The sequence below is a fragment of the Micromys minutus genome (assembly GCF_963924665.1).
Source record: "Micromys minutus genome assembly, chromosome: 1".
NCBI lineage: Eukaryota > Metazoa > Chordata > Mammalia > Rodentia > Muridae > Micromys > Micromys minutus.
Window position 1 is genome coordinate 218,055,256 of NC_137969.1, and position 16,917 is coordinate 218,072,172.

Below are 16,917 nucleotides of genomic sequence, written 5' to 3' on the forward strand. Positions count from 1 at the left end.
TTATAAGTAAGATGCTTCTGGCCTCTACCTACAACAAAGAATTTATCTAGTCAAAAATATCAATAGCAGCAGGGCACGGAGCTGCATGCCTTTAGTCCCAGCACTTGGGAGGCAGAGGCAGGCAGATCTAAGTTTGAGACCAACCTCATCTACAGAGCAAGTTTCAGGACAGCTAGGGATGAACAGAAAAAACCTGTCTTTAAAAAACAAAAACAGTCAGTAGCACCAAGGCTGAGGGTCTTGATGTGATCCCAAAAACTTTGATGAACTTCACCTGAGACTCTGAATCTAGGTATGTATGATGGGAGAAGACTAAGGAAGAAATATAGCAAAAGCTGTTAGAGAGAGAAAACTATATGCTTATGTTTTTTCTTTGATTTGTCAGTTTATTTATAATTTAAATTGTCTCTCTTTCTTTGCCATTTGTATTTTTTCCTTCCCCCAAATTTTTTAATTGGAAATTTCTGCATTTATATTTCAGATGATATCCCTTTCCCACAATCCCATTCCCCCTCCCCCTCCCATTGCCTCCAGGAAGGTGCTCCCTCTCCCAACCACCCTTTCCCACCTCAGCACCTTGGTGTTTCCCTACACTGAGAAGATGAGCCTTCACTTGACCAAAGGCCTCTCCTTCCATTGATGTCAGAAAATGCTATCCTCTGCTGCATATGTACCTCAGGCCACCGGTCTTTCCATGCAAACTCATTGGTTGTTTTAGTCCCTGAGAGCTGTGGTGGATTTGGATAATTGGTCATTTTGTTCTTCCCATGGGGTTGCAGACCCTTTCAGCTCCTCCAGTCCTATCTCTAGCTCCTTCATTGGGGTCCTCATGTTCAGTCTGATGGTTAGCTGCAAGCATCCTCCTCTGTATCAGTGTGGCTCTGGCAGAGCCTCTGAGGAGGCATCTATATCCTTCTTACCCCACAGTTATTTTTAAAGGTCTTATATGGTATTCTTTCAATATTCTAAAAAAGTTATCTTCCACATTTAGAATGATCTTCTATTTATCTGGAAGATGAACACTTACTCATCTTTTGTCTCTTTTGCTCCAGCGGAGAAGGGTTATTTGAATTGTTGAAATTTTATTGATATTTAAGGTATGTTAGCTTTTGATCAGATTCATCAACCCAACCTTTTAATATCACTAATTTTTGCTTTCTGTTTACTAGTATCTATTGTGTAAATTTATTTTTCAATTTTTAAGTAGAAATATTTAATAATTTATAATTTTCACTTTTTAAAAAAGTATTTATTTCTTTATTTTATGTATGTGAGTACACTGTAGCTGTCTTCAGACACAACAGAAGAGGGCATCAGATCTCATCACAGATGGTTGTGAGCCACCATGTGGTTGCTGGGATTTGAACTCAGTACCTCTGGAAGAGCAGTCAGTGCTCTTAACCACTGAGCCATCTCTCCAGCACTAATTTTCACTCTCCAATGTTTGCTTTTAAATATATATTTTGCTCTGAAAATCAGTTTGTCCACATAATACAAAGTTTACGGTATTTTTTTTAATTTTATAAATTCTATTTTGATTTCTTCTATAACCCCAAAAATTTGGAAGAATGTGAATTTCTTTTTCCTTAGCAGCCTAATATATATACACACACACACACATATATATACATATATGTATAATAGACATACAGATATAGATGTATAGATGGATATCTAAATAGATACCTATAGATATAGATAGATAAAAATATATGTACGTATATATACATATATATATATATAGAGAGAGAGAGAGAGAGAGACAGAGAGACAGAGAGAGCGAGAGAGAGACAGAGAGAGAGACAGAGAGAGAGAGACTGGGTAGAGCAAGAGACAGAGATAGAGTTTTTTTTTTTTTTTTTTTTTTTTTTAAGGGCTAAGGAAAAGGCTGCTAGTAAGTGCACTTGTTGGGTAAGCATAAGAACCTGAATTTGAATTCCCAGTACCCACATAAAAGTTGTCCATGAGAGGCAGGGGTGATGGGCAGGTTCCAGAAATATCAAGCTTTAGGTTCAGTGGAAGACTCTGTCTCTAGGGAATAAAACAGAGTGATAACAACTCCATCACTGGGGCTCATAGGCTTTGCAGTAAGGAATGACTATTAATTGCTTTTCTTTCTTAGCAGTTCTAATAGTATCTCTGAATACTAAGAGAACCAGTCTTCAGTGGGAAGACTTCTAGGTCAGATCCCACATCAATTTCGTCAAGTTCCATGTTGGAAAAAATGTAATATCTTGAGCGGTAGGGTCAAGTTCTGGGAGTCAACAAAGAACAATAGCAATAATCCATATTGTTGTGGGAGTCACTTTTTTCTTTATAAATTGTTTCTGGTATTTTTAAGTGCCAGAAATCCCTATGAAACAGTGCTATAGGTACAGTCTGTGGAATTGGTCCTGTAATTAATAACTGGTTTAGCAAATACTTCTCAAAAGTTTTGGTAAACTAACTACCAGGCTTGGCATTTAAAAAATATTTTATATGGTATTTAGCCACAAAGGGGAAGTTTATACTGAATGCCATATTGACGCTTTTTCCCCCTGCTTTTCTTCTTTATTTCTTTTTTCTTTTCCTTTTCCAGAGAGGGTTTCTTTTTGCAACTCTGGCTGGCTGTCCTGGAACTAATACTATAGACAAGGGCTGGCCCTGAACTCACAACTGTGTCTGCCTTCCAAGTTCTAGGATTAAAGGCATGTGCCACCACCACCTGTCCACATTGAAACTCTTCAATGTTTTAGACTCTGAGGTAATTAATAGTAGTGGCTAATTTAATATGCATGAATACAGACACACACATACATACCTTGTTGTGCCCTACCTATCTATATGTATCATCTCATTTAAGCAAGCTACTTATGCTATTGAAAACAGAAATACATACCTGTGGATCATTTTCTTTTTGTCTCAAATCACTTCTAACAAACTTTGGCTGGTTAGCTGAACTTGTTTCTTTTTTATCTAGATTGAATGTATTATTTCAAATTAATTCCAAAGACAAAACCAAACAAGATCTCAACCTCACTGCCTCATATATATGCTAAGTTCACACTCTCCCACTGAGCTGTAAATCCAGCTCCACCCCTCATTCTCCAACCATTTGATCACAATTTATACTTTAAAAAAGTCAAATTTATAAGAGTATTTGACTTAAAATATGAAACATTTCAAACATTTTAGTTCACTACTGTACACTAGTTATTACATAATCATGAATGTGAAATAGCAAGATGACCAAGCAACAAACTACTCTCTTAAAATTGATTACTAAAAAAACAGTAGTAATATTAATGAAAAAATTGCCAGCAGACAGCTGAGCTCCCAAAATAGCCTCAAAGCACTCTCCCGCCTGAGCCCACAGGGAGGCTGCCACACAACCCACAGGCAATCCGGGGAGAGAATTAAAACAATATAGTCAAAGTATTCAATGTGATTAATCTGCAGACTCTTGAATGAAATGTGATTGAAACATTTCAATAACCAGCACTATAAACATAATACAGAGCTAGTCATCCTCATCTTGTGTTTTTACTACCAGGCTAGAATACTTCTTTAAACCATTACAAAATTGATTTGTTCAAAAATGGAAAAGGTGGTATACAAGTCATATCCTATCTGTTCTCAAGGTTAAAGTGGTACTTTCCCATGTCTACAGGTCTTCAGTATCTTGTCCTTGCTTACATCAAATGATTACTAAAATTACCTTTTATTTCCTCTCTGTCAAGAAAAAATGAAGTTTCTGAATGATAAACAAAGTCTGTACCTGTAACTCTTGGTTCTGAAGAATTCATATTTATTAGTCTTACAAATTTCTGAGACTCACATGGCAGTAAGAACTGGCTATTTTGAGAGCTTCTGTTTGATAATTGCTCATCTTTTTCAAACATTCTGGAGAGAAGAATTTACATTCAGTATTAACTAAGTAAAGATTAAAATTTAAACCCAGAAGTAATTAGATACTATACTGTTAAACATCTTTGTTTTTGCAGAGTACCAGCACTGTCCTGATTAAGCCCAATGCTCTTCTCAGTATACCACACACTTCCTTACCACTTAACAAAGATAAAAACCATATTAAACACTTTCATTGTAAATAATGTGTTTTAGATTTCAGAGTACTTCAATCTTTAAAAGGTTTATTTAGAACAAATCAACTATCATGAATACAAACATTATTAAAGCAATATTATAGTTAAAAGGTAAATGTGTCTTTTAACTTTCAAGAATAACTTCACTTAGTTTTTTCCAAATTAAATGAATATCAACACTGTCAAAAATACATTATTCTCCCTTTGTGAACAGAAGATAGAGTCTATGACCCCCAACCCTCAATGGATGCCTAAACATAAAAGTTTATGTTTATTATATCTTTTCCTATACACAGAAGCATGCACATACTAAATATAACTTCCATTATAAATAACTACTTATAACACACTTTTTCTAAGTTCTACATTAAGGTATAACTGTAAAAGTGATATTTATTTCTTCCTTCTACCGAGTTTCACAGGTAAACTTGATATAACAGATCTTAAACAAAGTATATTGTTTCCTTTCTGTAAAAACTATCTTTTAAAGTAAACCCTATACATCATCCCTCTGACATATCACAATTGCCAGCATTGCTACTTTTTAAAAATTTACCTTTACTTTATGTGCATTGGTGTTTTGCCTGCATGTATGTCTATGTGAGAGTGTTAGATCTTGTAGTTATAGATAGTTGTGAGCTGCCATGAGGGTGTGGGATGTGAATCCGGGTCATCTGGAAGAGCAGTCAGTGCCTTTGCAGCTGAGCCATCTCCCCAGTCCAGCATTGCTATTCATAGATAGATAGATATAGATATAGATATAGATATAGATATAGATATAGATGCCATTTTAAATATACGGGTTACCCTGGGTTTATAGAATATGATATCAGTACATATGCTATGATAACTAAGATGGATACTAAGCAGCCAACAATGTATATAACACTGATTCACTGGACAAAGAAATGATTGACATTTTATATGGGAATGTTGTTCAGTTCAGAATGTTGTTCAGTTTGTTTATTTCTGGAATTTACCATGTGATATTTTTAGACCACAATTGGGCATGAATAACAACTATAAAAAGCAAAAATATGAATGGTAAATAATACATACTGAGTAAAAAACTGGCTAAGTAGTTATATAAGTTCCTTACAATATACAAAGTTTTTATAATTTTCAAGTATCCATAAAATAAGTTTATATATATTTACAGACTTCCCAATAAATTTCTTCATAAAATCAATGAAACAGTGTTATGAGGTAAATGTAGGAATGGATGTATCAACATATTAGTTACAAGAAAGTAGAATCAGAAAAATTAACTCAGGAGGAAAGTATGTTGGAAAAATAATTAGGATAAAGGTAATAGAGTCTGGGGAGTGAAATTTAAGAACAAACAAAAAGCTGGGTGGTAGCACCTGTTATTAATCCCAGCACTTGAGAGGCAGAGGTATATTTAAGTTCGCAGCTAGCCTGATCTATACAAGTTCCAGGATAGCCAAGGATACTTAGACAAACCTTGTCTGGAAACAAACAAACAAAGAATCCAGAAACCAAAGGAAGAAAACTGATTAGAGTGGAACAGTAATCCATGTGTTTTTCTCTCCCACAATAATAGGTAAAATCAATATGTCTTAATTCCTCAGTGATGCCTTATAGTATCTCCACAAGGACAAATGAAAATATGTTATAGTGTAGACTCAGAAGAGTCTCATCTTCCTCTGTGGTAAATGAAGAACCAGTCACACTGGTCACCAGTCAATTGAAAAAAGCCAAAGACACTGCTTCTCTGGTGTTTAACCTGGTTTGTAACTGCTGTGGTACTACCACAAAAACTGGATAGATTTTACACTCTGGTAAGTTCTAGAACAGATGTGCTGCTGTTACCATTTTTTTAACTTTATGAATCTTTAGTCTTCTTAAGCAATAAGCAGCTTTGGATATTAATTAATAATATTTAAAAATATTTTCATAAAAATTAATAGAAAAATAATGCATAAAATTATATCAGGTACAGACTCAAAAATTTTAGATGCAGAATATCTGTTCACGTTAAATTCAGTTTTAAAGTTTACCTATACCTCTCTTCAAATTCTTTTCTCTTTTCTGTATTTTTGTCCTTTTTGTCTAGAGCTTCTGAAACTTTTTTACTTTCGAAAAATCTTGTCATCTGCTAAAAGGAAAAATGAGAAAAACAAAAGACTTAGCTTCACGATGACTCACACTTTCAATCTTTAGCACTTAGAAGACTATGGTAGAGGAACTGCCTGGCATTTAAGGAGCGATAACTTAGTGGGTAAGGTGCTCACTCTGGAAGCATAAGGACCTCACTTCAGATGTCCAGTACCCACATACAAGCCAGGTATAAGATTATGAGCCTGGAAACCCAGTACTGGGAAGGCAGGGACAGAAGAGACAGAACTGAGGAAGATACCAATGCTGACCTCTGGCCTCCATGGGTATACACACACACACTGACAGAAAGACACACAATATTTTTAGAGCAGTCAGATATATATTTCTCTTAATAGATATATTTTTCTATAAGTTTTGGTAGTGTTTACCAAAAACTGTCATGTCATAGCTGGAGGGATAACTAATGGTCAAGAGCACTTGCTGCTCTTACAAGGGATTTAGGTTTAGTTCCCAGCATTTACATGGTAGCTTACAACCATCTATAACTCCAGTCCTAGGGAATGTGATGCCTTTTTTCTTATCTCCACAGGCACCAGACATTCATTTAGTGCATATACATGCAGAGAAAACATTCATACAAATAAAATATATAATTTTTTAAATTAAAAAACCCCACAACTCAACAAATACTAAAAAATCCAGAAAAATCCTAAAACTAAGTTATTTTTTATCCTAGCTTTCTAAATATTACAAACTATAAGGTTTTCAGATTAAGTCCCTAAGATATTTACTATTATGTTCCTTCTTTCAAAGACACTATTGTTCTTTAAGCTCTGGCTGAGGGTGTACTCAGTGATGTATTTGTCTAACAAGTACAGTGCCTATGTTTGATCCTTCAACAAACAAAATAAATGGAATCTTATGACTAACTTAAATTTTGTTCTTTCTTCATCTTCTTTCCTCAGATCTCAAATAACTCTAAACTATTTCCCAAAGAAAGAGCTAAATATATTCAGGACCTGAAATACATTTTGACTTCACTATGGCAAAAAAAAAAAAAAAAGGAGGAAGAGAAGAAGAGGAGTCTCTCTCCATATTTAAACTGTCTTTAGAAACAGCTCTTCTGAGTTAGAAAGATGGCAGTTTAAGCAGCGGTTAAAAGCACTAGCAGAGGTCCTGAGTTCAATTCCCAGCAAATCACATGGTGGCTCTCAACCATCTGAAATGGGATCCAATGTCCTCTCCTGGCATGCAGGTATACATGCAGATAGAGCACTCATGCATTAAATAAATAAATAAATCTTAAAAAAAAAAACTCTTCTAAGACTGTAGGCTAACATCATACTTATATATTAACAATATATTAAAGCATAAAATATATACCTTATTTAAAGAATTTATTTCTATTTCCATATCATCTGCTTCTTTCTCCAATTCAAATGATCTTTTTGTAAAATTGTTGGCACATTTAAGAATATCTTGTGTTTTGTATCTCAAATTAACTCTTTTATGTTAAGGAATGGGCGTGAAATAAATTTTACATTTATTATATAGTTAATATTTACCATTTACATGTATGTTCTACAAAAGTAGTATTAATTGGTATCTGAAAACAAAAATATGACTAAGATAGTTCACTTACAGTATATTGGTGAACTTAAAAATAATAACATTCTATAAAGAACAGTTATTACAATTTTTCTCTTTCAATAAATTATTTTTACAAGGTAGCATTCTGATCTTTTTCTATGCCAGTTCATTCTGTTATTTGGCATAGCTAATAAAACATTAATAATAATTTCAAGTACAAATTAAATTTCTATCATTTGTTCCAGACAAAGTTAAAAATCTACTCAATTTATCTTTTGTTTATTCATAATGCTCATCAATATATTCTATATAACAGAAAAATCTGGATATTCTGCTTGAACTGGATTTATTTTTATAGAGTATTTTTTTATTTATTAATAGACATCCTATGCTGTTATTAAATGATGCAATTTCCCAAGTTACTGTACAATCTATTTAGGAGAACTAAGAACTGAGTAGAATAATAAACCGTGAATGAAATTCTTAAGAAAGTTTACTATTCCTTTCCTTTCTTACCTTAAAACATATAAAATTTGCACGCTACAATACAAAGCATTTGGTGAATGTTCTATCAAGCGTTATTGCTGAAAGTATCAATTTAAAGTTTTACATATAAACAATTAATCCCTAATCTTTGATTCTTCCTACCTCTATCTACTTCTCTTTATCATTCAAACTTTGCATGTCAGTCCCAAATCATACGGAACTCTGGCTGTATCTTAAAGTACATACTAATCTTTGACGCTTCCCACTGAGAATTTAATGCACAGCAAAAAAAAAAAAAAAAAAAAAAAACCCATAGTCTAAAACCAAAATATAAAGAAAGCAGGCAGTTGAGGCATTAAAAGAATGGCTTAGGATGAACTGGGAACAAAATGCATGGATAAGAAAGACAGCACAAATGGTGGAATTACAATCTGCTAAGAAAGCATATAAGGATTCTAGAGCTGAAAGAAGATTAAAGTTTAAGTTCATCATCAGGAACAATCTCTGTGACAAACAGGTGAGACTTAAACCACTTATGAATTACTTAATTATCTACTATGGTGGTACTTATCAGATTTATTTATGCTAAGTGTCAAGTTCTTTCTGTTTGTGCTGTCTTCTTTATCCATGCATTTGTTTGGTTCCCAGTCCATCCTAAACCATTCTTTTACTGCACCTACTGCCTGCTTTCTTCAATTCTTCAATGCATTTCAAAATGAATACTTATGACTCCCTTCTTACACTGTTCTATCCTAAAGAACATTTAATAATCAATTCATCTGCAATGTTTTGAAAGAAAAAATGTTTCATAATTTAATAGTCACCTTGAAGCCAGATGCCTATACCATCCCATTTTCTCTTAAATTGCTTGCTTGTCATTACATGGGCATATATGAAAACTAACCCCAGAAGACTTTTAAAGTAGTCTTCAAAAATCAGACTTAAACTGAAAAGCAAGGACATAAGACTCTCAACATGAAAACACATTAACAATTAAAAACACAAATTATACTTATCTAATAAAATTATAAGTGAAATCTGTTGTGGATACATGTATAATGTCCATTTAGTAAGAGACGGGAAAGGAGCAGGCACTGTAAAACAAATTTGTAATTGAGAATGATTATATATTCTTTTCAGTGTAAAAATGTTGTAACCAAAGAGTATATAATAAAAATGTTAATACCTAGAAATTTCATAAGAATAGTTTCATTCAATTTTAGTTGTTCAGTACATGCCAACACTCTATTTTTAATTTCTTCATGTTCTTTTTTCTTCTCATAATATTTACATGAAAAACGTGTTTCTGAGTATTTTAGTTGGTATTGTTTCAAAACATCTTCATACTGACATATATAATCATGATACATTTTTCTGTTAAAAATTAAGAGAAAGTATGTAAAAATCTACAAACTTAGCAAATATTATTTATTAAAGTCTATTCCATTAAGCACAAATGGCATTTACTCATCTTTACGTCTTTCAACTCTGTTCTTCAAACTCTCTTTGACTCTTCCACTGAACCTGTTCTATTACAAGTTAGTCACCGCACTCCTTAAGCCTCTTTAATTTATCATCCATCCCTGCCATTTTAATACCATTCTTTGAGAATTTCATGCAACACATTTTGATCTTATTAACCTTGGACTCTGCATAGATCCATCCCCATCTTCTCACCACCCCAACTTTGTGTCTTCTTTTTGTTAATTACTAGCCCATCTACTCCAATTTGTGCTGTCCATGTATTTCTGGGTGTGGAGGAATCCACTGGAGCATTGTCAACCTACCAGCTACATGCTTAAAGAAAATTGACTCTCCATACCCATAGGAACCATAAGTTATCCATAGCTCCTCAGTTGTGGATGGGACTAGAATGTTAACTGGCTCAACAGTGTGCAGGCAACCATAGCTGCTATTCATAACTCTGGCTTCCTGTCATGTCTGTAAGACACTATTACTAAATTCTGTCCTTAACAAGATACTGAAATTGAGCCCCCAAATAAGCTCCTTTTCAAACTGTGCATTTGCTAATTAATCACTTACCACTTGTAGTAACTTGGGAAAATAGTCTTAGGAGATACTTTTAAAAAAGAAGATACCTCTAAGAAGGCTAACATACCATGTAAGATTAGCACATATCCATCTTGTTAATAATATATATGTATGACTGTTCCAAATAATTCAGCCAACCATATAACTTTCCTAAGTTATCATCCAAGAAGAGTCATTATTATCTAACCTATTAGTAGCAAGAGTAGTTTTCATGAATACTTGGACAAGAATAGGAGATTAGAGGTAGCAATTAGTAGACTGACAGTAAATAATTTAAAGTCTGAATCAAGGATAGGCTTTAGCAAGTTGAAAGCTGGTTAATAGTATATAGTGAAATCATGTCTAGAAAATGAGGTGAAGAAAGAAGGCAAAATGACTGGTGCATGATTTTATTTCTTTTTTAAATGACTGATTTTGAGACATCAATTTATCTATGTGACTGGTTTAGAAAACCACTGTTTCCACTCAAGTACCACTATTTAGCTTGAAAAGTTATCTACAATAAACACCATAAAAAGATATATATTTGAATTGGTTTGCTTTAGCTTGTCATAGAAACATTTTTCTTAAAACACACACACACACACACACACACACACTTTAATGGGGGCTACAGAGGTAGCTCAGCAGTTAAGAGCACTGGCTGTTCTTCCAGAGAATCCACATTCAGTTTCCAGGACTCACATGATACTTTACAACAACTCTCTGTAATTCCAACTCTGGGAGATTTGATGCCCTCTTCTGGCCTCCAAGGACACCAGGTACACTTTGCAGTACACAGACATGCGTGTAGGCAAAATATCCATATATTAAATAAATAAATAATAAATTCTTTTAAAAATCTTAAATGATGATGAATTACACTGGCATAAGTGCACATGCATATGCATGCATGCCCACATATAATTTTAATTATTTCATTTTTTATTTCTTCTTTTTGAAGACCCAAGAAAAGTTTCTTTGAAGCATCAGGAAAATCTACTTATCTTAGGCAACTGAACTGATTTTTAAATAAATGGTATGAGTCCCAACCTAATCAGATTTCTATAATGACTTGACTATTAGGAATTTCAAAATCTAGTCTACGCCTATACGTAATAAGATATGCAGGATCACTTTGTATAAATTTCTAACTCAATCAAAGGTTTCCTACAATACTCTTACTTCCTGGAAGCCTTGATTCTAAAAGCCATGTATTTTTCTATAAATCATTTCAAATTCTGTAGGGAATAAAGCAGTGTCCATAAGTGATAGCTTAGTAGTCTCTTTTCCATTTCCTGCTTTCAGATGATATACTCTAGCTTCCACCTCTTAGTTATTTTTCTATTGTTTTGAAGAGACACCATAACCAAGGCAACTTATAGAAGAAAGAGCCTATAGGGGACTTACAGTTCCAGAGTGAAGTTCATGATTATTATGGAAACAACCAGCAAAGCAAGGTCTTGGGGCAGTAGCTGAGAGTTCACATGTCTCATCCACAAGCACACGACAGAGAGAGAAAGCTAACTGGGAATGATGTAGGCTTTTGAAATCTCAAAGCCCACCCCTAGTGACACATCTCCTCTGGCAAGGCTTCAGCTCCTAATTCTTCCCAACAGTCCACTAAGTATTTAAATATGAGTGTGTGGTGAGCATTCTCTTTCACACAATCATACTCCTGGTTTTGATCAATACATTTCCTTGAGAAATTTTACAAATTTCCTTGAATCCTAATGACAGTTAAGTCTAAATCTATAACGTTCAGCACTACTTCTTTTAGAGTTCATTTTCAAAAGTATTGCATGATTTCTTATATGTATAATGTATTTTTTAATTTGTATGTGTTCATGTGTGTCTAACAAAACTAGAAAGAGGAGGATGAGGTGAGAGGCAAGTCTAGATCTTAATGGAGATGGAAAACAGTAATGTTTTAAAAAATGTAGGAGAAAAGGCTAACTAGTGGAAGAATAGAAACCAGCTTGAGGTGTGAGAGGGAGTGCAGAGGAGAGTAAATGAGGAAAGGATGCAAATGAGAGCCAAGGATGACACGCATGTGTGAACATGCCATAAAAAATACCATTATTTTGCATGCTAACCTAATTATATTAATATTATTAATCACCCAATTATGGTAATATTATTTCCAGCATTGCAAAACAGTCAATATCCCCAAATTGTCATGAATTAATTCTACATATCAGTATTTCTTGAATAGTATTATAGAATAACAATTCTATAAAGATCATTATTTTAAGAATTTTGCTACAGTAGTTGTTGCTGAGAAGTAGTTTATATCTGAGAAAATATCTAAACACACAAAATTAAATGAAGATTTATAACAGACAGACTTACAATGGTACACAGAATCTGTTAACTTAAAATTCTCTCAGAATACAAACTTGCTACATTTTTCAATTATCATTCTTACACAACATGCTCTGATAATACAAAATTATGGAACTGATACAACATATAAATTACTGTACTTGTCTTTCTCATTGGTTTCTTGGTAAGAAGTAAGTTGGTCTTTTATATAATCTTCATGCTTATGAAAAACATCACATGTTTGCTTCCAGCTAAAAAAAAATTATACTTGTGATTACCATCTCAAAATGACAAATTGATAGCTTAAAAATGAATATAATGGGATGAGTATAAGAACAAAAAAGAATGTAATCATTTAAGGAGCAATGAATCTTTTTGTTAGGGAATACTGTGTGAAGTTGTGTCTCTGTCCTTCCACACGCCTACCTAAGGCATTCTCTGATGGGTTTTAATAAAAATATGATGGCCAGTTAGCTGTTCATGAAGTGGAAGGCAGGACTTCCTGGGAAGGAGAAAAAATTCTGGGAAGGAAAAGGAGGGAAGTTTTTTAACCAGGAGACATTAGAGGATGTAGACATTGACTACAGGTCTGGGGGTATAGCTAGCAATGTGGCTGGACAGGGCTAGGTGGTCAGGTTAACTTAGATGAACTAATTGAGAGTCTGCCCAGCTAAAGCCTAAGCTTTGAAATATTAAAAGGTCTCTGTGTTGTTATTTGGGAAAAAGCTGGTTGAGGAATAATTGCCACTGTATTAATTTCCAGCATTAAATATATACAGAACATAATAATGATTTAATCTAATTTTTCTCTTCCTAGAAAAAGCAAGTTCACATTAAAAAATATGGTCATATCTTATCATCACCACTACCAGCATTCACATGATCATAGTATTTTAAATGATCATAGTATTTTAATGATCAAAATCATTAAATTTTACAGAAGAAAAATGGCCCTGGTTACTAGGAAAGTATAGGTTGGATTGTGTACCTCTATGGCATTTGGAATACATATTCTATTAATGCTCTTGTATTAGTACTCCAGCTTTAGTCATCATTACTGTTAACTTCTTCCCATGTCAAATATACATGTCATAATTTCACCCATGGTCGAACGTTTAGTAATAAGTATGTGCCTAAATTAATGAAACCCCTAATGTTAGATATTAGAAGTCTTCTACCATGAAATTTATATGTGTATGTGCGTGTGCGTGTGTGTGTGCTTTGCATAGGATCATCTGAGACTGGAATTACAGCCAGTTGTGTGCCACCATGTGGGTGCTGGGAATTGAACCCCAGGCCTCTGCAAGAGCAGTTAGTGTTCTTAACTGCTGGGCCAGCTCTTTATTCCCTAGGGTGAATTCTTACAGAAATCTAAGACCTTGACAATCCAAAAATCAAAATGACTTTAAGTTTATTTAATAGCAACCACACACCAAGCTCATACTCAAATCATCTATTTGTTTTCCATAGACAGGGTCTCACATATCCCCACCTGCCCGGGAAACTCATGTAGCTGAGGTCAAGCTTGAATTTCTGACTCTTCTATCTGTATCTCTCAAGTGCTAGGATAAAAGCAGATGCCAACACTATTAGTTTACAAAATTCTGTAGTTAGATTAAGTGCATCTGAATTTAGTGATATCTTAAAACCCTTATTTCTGTTTTCTGTGGAACCTTCTGTAAATCCTCAGCAGTGTCACATAACTAGGCAATTTGACTAATTATTTGCTAATATGGATACTAACTTGGAAGTTGGGGGTTAGTTCAATGGGGGGAAAGAATGGACAGGGCTTTGGGTTCAATTCCCATGGGAAGAAAAAGAGGAGAAAGAGGAAGAAGAGGGGGATAGAGAATACTGTTACTTTAAAAGGATTTTCACTTGTTTGTGGCAATCAAAAAAAAAAAAAAAAAAGGCCTTGAACACATGTTAGGTAGGTGTTTTACCACTGAGCTACATTTCCAATTCAACGTTTTTCTACTATAAACTCTAAACCCTTGAATAAAAATATCAAATGAGATTAGTGGGTGTTTGTTTCTGTCAAATACTTACTTACTACAGCTGTCTTTGATTTCTTCACTATGTTTATAGTAAAAAGCAATGTCCTCGTCTATTTTGTTTATAGCTTTACATATTTGAGAAACATTTGCTTTGTTTTCTTTAATACTTTCAAGGCATTCTGAAAAAGAAAATGTTTGTTTTATATAACTAGATATCATAAAAAATAAAGTATATGGCAATATACCTAAAGGAGGAGAATCAGAAAATGGAAAGGAAGAGAGACCTGAGAGATAGGCATCTATACTAAAAATCAAAAGAACCAAAGTCAGGCCTATTCTAGCTCCAGACGACAAAAAGAACAGAAGACTCTAAAAACAAAGGCCCCCTCATCTTTTACAACAGGGTTAAATTAGAGGGCATTTAAAGCTAATCTGGCTTGCACTGCTATAAATTCATGTAAACGTTTACTCATTAATAATACTACCAAAGGGGACTGGAGAGATGGCTCAGCAGTTAAGAGCACTGACTGCTCTTCCAGAGGTCCTGAGTTCAATTTCTAGCAACCACATCTGTAATGGGATCTGATGCCCTCTTCTGTGTGTCTGAAGACAGCTCAGTGTACTCATATACTCATATAAAATAAGTCTTTAAAACAAAATAATACTACCAAAGATGTCTTGACAAATATGAAATTTCATCCATTGCACATCAGTTATTAAATACCCCAACACATTTGTTACTCAGTAAATACAAAAAAATACAATTTTAAAATTGAAATAATTTTTCAAAAATTTATGTGTCTGAGTACTTTGCCTAACTGTATACATGTGTACTATGTGTGTGCCTAGTGCCCATGTCTGAGTACTTTGCCTGACTGTACACATGTGTACTATATGTGTGCCTAGTGCCCATGTCTGAGTACTTTGCCTGACTGTATACATGTGTACTATGTGTGTGCCTAGTGCCCATGTCTGAGTACTTTGCCTGACTGTACACATGTGTACTATATGTGTGCCTAGTGCCCATGTCTGAGTACTTTGCCTGACTGTATACATGTGTACTATGTGTGTGCCTAGTGTCCGTGGCTGAGTACTTTGCCTGATTGACTGTATATATGTACTATGTGTGTGCCTAGTGTCTGTGGCACTCGTGTCCATAGAAGAGGCAGTCATATTCCTTGAACTGGAATTACCGGAAGCTGTGAGTCACCATGTAGGTTCTGGGAACTGAACCTGAGTCTTCTACAAGAGCAACAAGTGTTTTTACCTATTGAACCGTCTCTCCAGCTCTGAAATAACTTATTAATATACTATTTTCTTTTTGATTTCAGAAAAATAACATTTTTAGAATACTAAAGAACACAATGAAGAATACTAAAAATGCTAAAAAGTTAACAGTTCTGTTTTCAAAACCAAAACTAAACCATTTTAATGTATTTAATTTACCCTGCTAGTTTACTTATTATTTTTTAGAATCATTCTTCCTGACAACGGGGCAATTCCCAACTTCTGATTTTTTTTTTATTTCTAGGTAAAATTTTCAATATTTGAAATGACTCTTACTTAAAAGAGAAAAACAAGAGGTCTTTGAGCTGTATATAAGGGGTTATTTCTGAGAAATTCTTTACAAAATGATGTTGAAAACAAACATTATTGCAGCACTGTTTCAACTATTATTCCCCAAATAAAGAGTTCACTGTTACTCAAAGGAAAGATCACCCTCTCACATATAAATTATACGTTACCCTAAGTAGTGTAATTATGCATTATGCTATATAAATAAAACTAAAACACTAAAATAAGTATTTCATGCAAAACTACTTACTATTAATTCTTTGAATCATGTCTTCTTTAATGCTTCTGTCTTGCTCATACTGGAAAACTAAAATAAACATTTCTTTTGTGATTTTTTTTTCTTCATGGTTAAACATCAAATGTTAACAGGGATAGCTATTTCCTTCTTTATTTTCATTTTATACCTACCAAATTCTAACAAAAGCCTATCCAAACTGACAAACAGGCTGTCATTCATCTTGGACACTGTAAAATAAATAATAAGAGTCTCAGAAGTCATACATAAAACAGCATACATAAAGTAAGAACCTTTTAAATATAGCATTCTTGAAAAGAAAAAAATAGGTGTAGTAAGAGAGGGGAGACAGGAGTCTCTTCCAATTATCATCTAAATTCCTAGGCAGGGCTTCCAGAGCCCAGATACCAAACGGAGTGGAGACTGGAAGGGTTCTGCAAGATGGAAAGTTCTGGAAGTTTTCTTTCGTGACTGTTTATATGAGGTGCTGCATTAAGTCTTTGAAAAACAAACG

The 16,917-nt window shown here is 34.0% G+C and overlaps 1 protein-coding gene across 1 annotated transcript in view; it reads right to left on the reverse strand.

The window, feature by feature from the left end:
* The window catches only part of LOC308416554 (protein SIX6OS1), a gene marked incomplete at its 3' end in the record, with an annotated part of 34,582 nt that extends 17,954 nt beyond the window's left edge, over positions 1-16,628 (reverse strand). Inside the window, exons 1-10 of the mRNA XM_080911591.1 lie at positions 16,577-16,628; positions 16,419-16,475; positions 14,646-14,772; positions 12,758-12,847; positions 9,427-9,614; positions 9,292-9,334; positions 7,548-7,668; positions 6,110-6,198; positions 3,758-3,882; positions 2,879-2,955 (exon numbers count right to left, since the gene is read on the reverse strand). Coding sequence (XP_080767717.1) covers positions 2,879-2,955; positions 3,758-3,882; positions 6,110-6,198; positions 7,548-7,668; positions 9,292-9,334; positions 9,427-9,614; positions 12,758-12,847; positions 14,646-14,772; positions 16,419-16,475; positions 16,577-16,625 — 966 coding nt within the window. The 5' untranslated portion in view covers positions 16,626-16,628. The remainder of the gene's footprint in view (positions 1-2,878; positions 2,956-3,757; positions 3,883-6,109; positions 6,199-7,547; positions 7,669-9,291; positions 9,335-9,426; positions 9,615-12,757; positions 12,848-14,645; positions 14,773-16,418; positions 16,476-16,576) is intronic.
* Between the last annotated feature and the right edge of the window lie 289 nt (positions 16,629-16,917).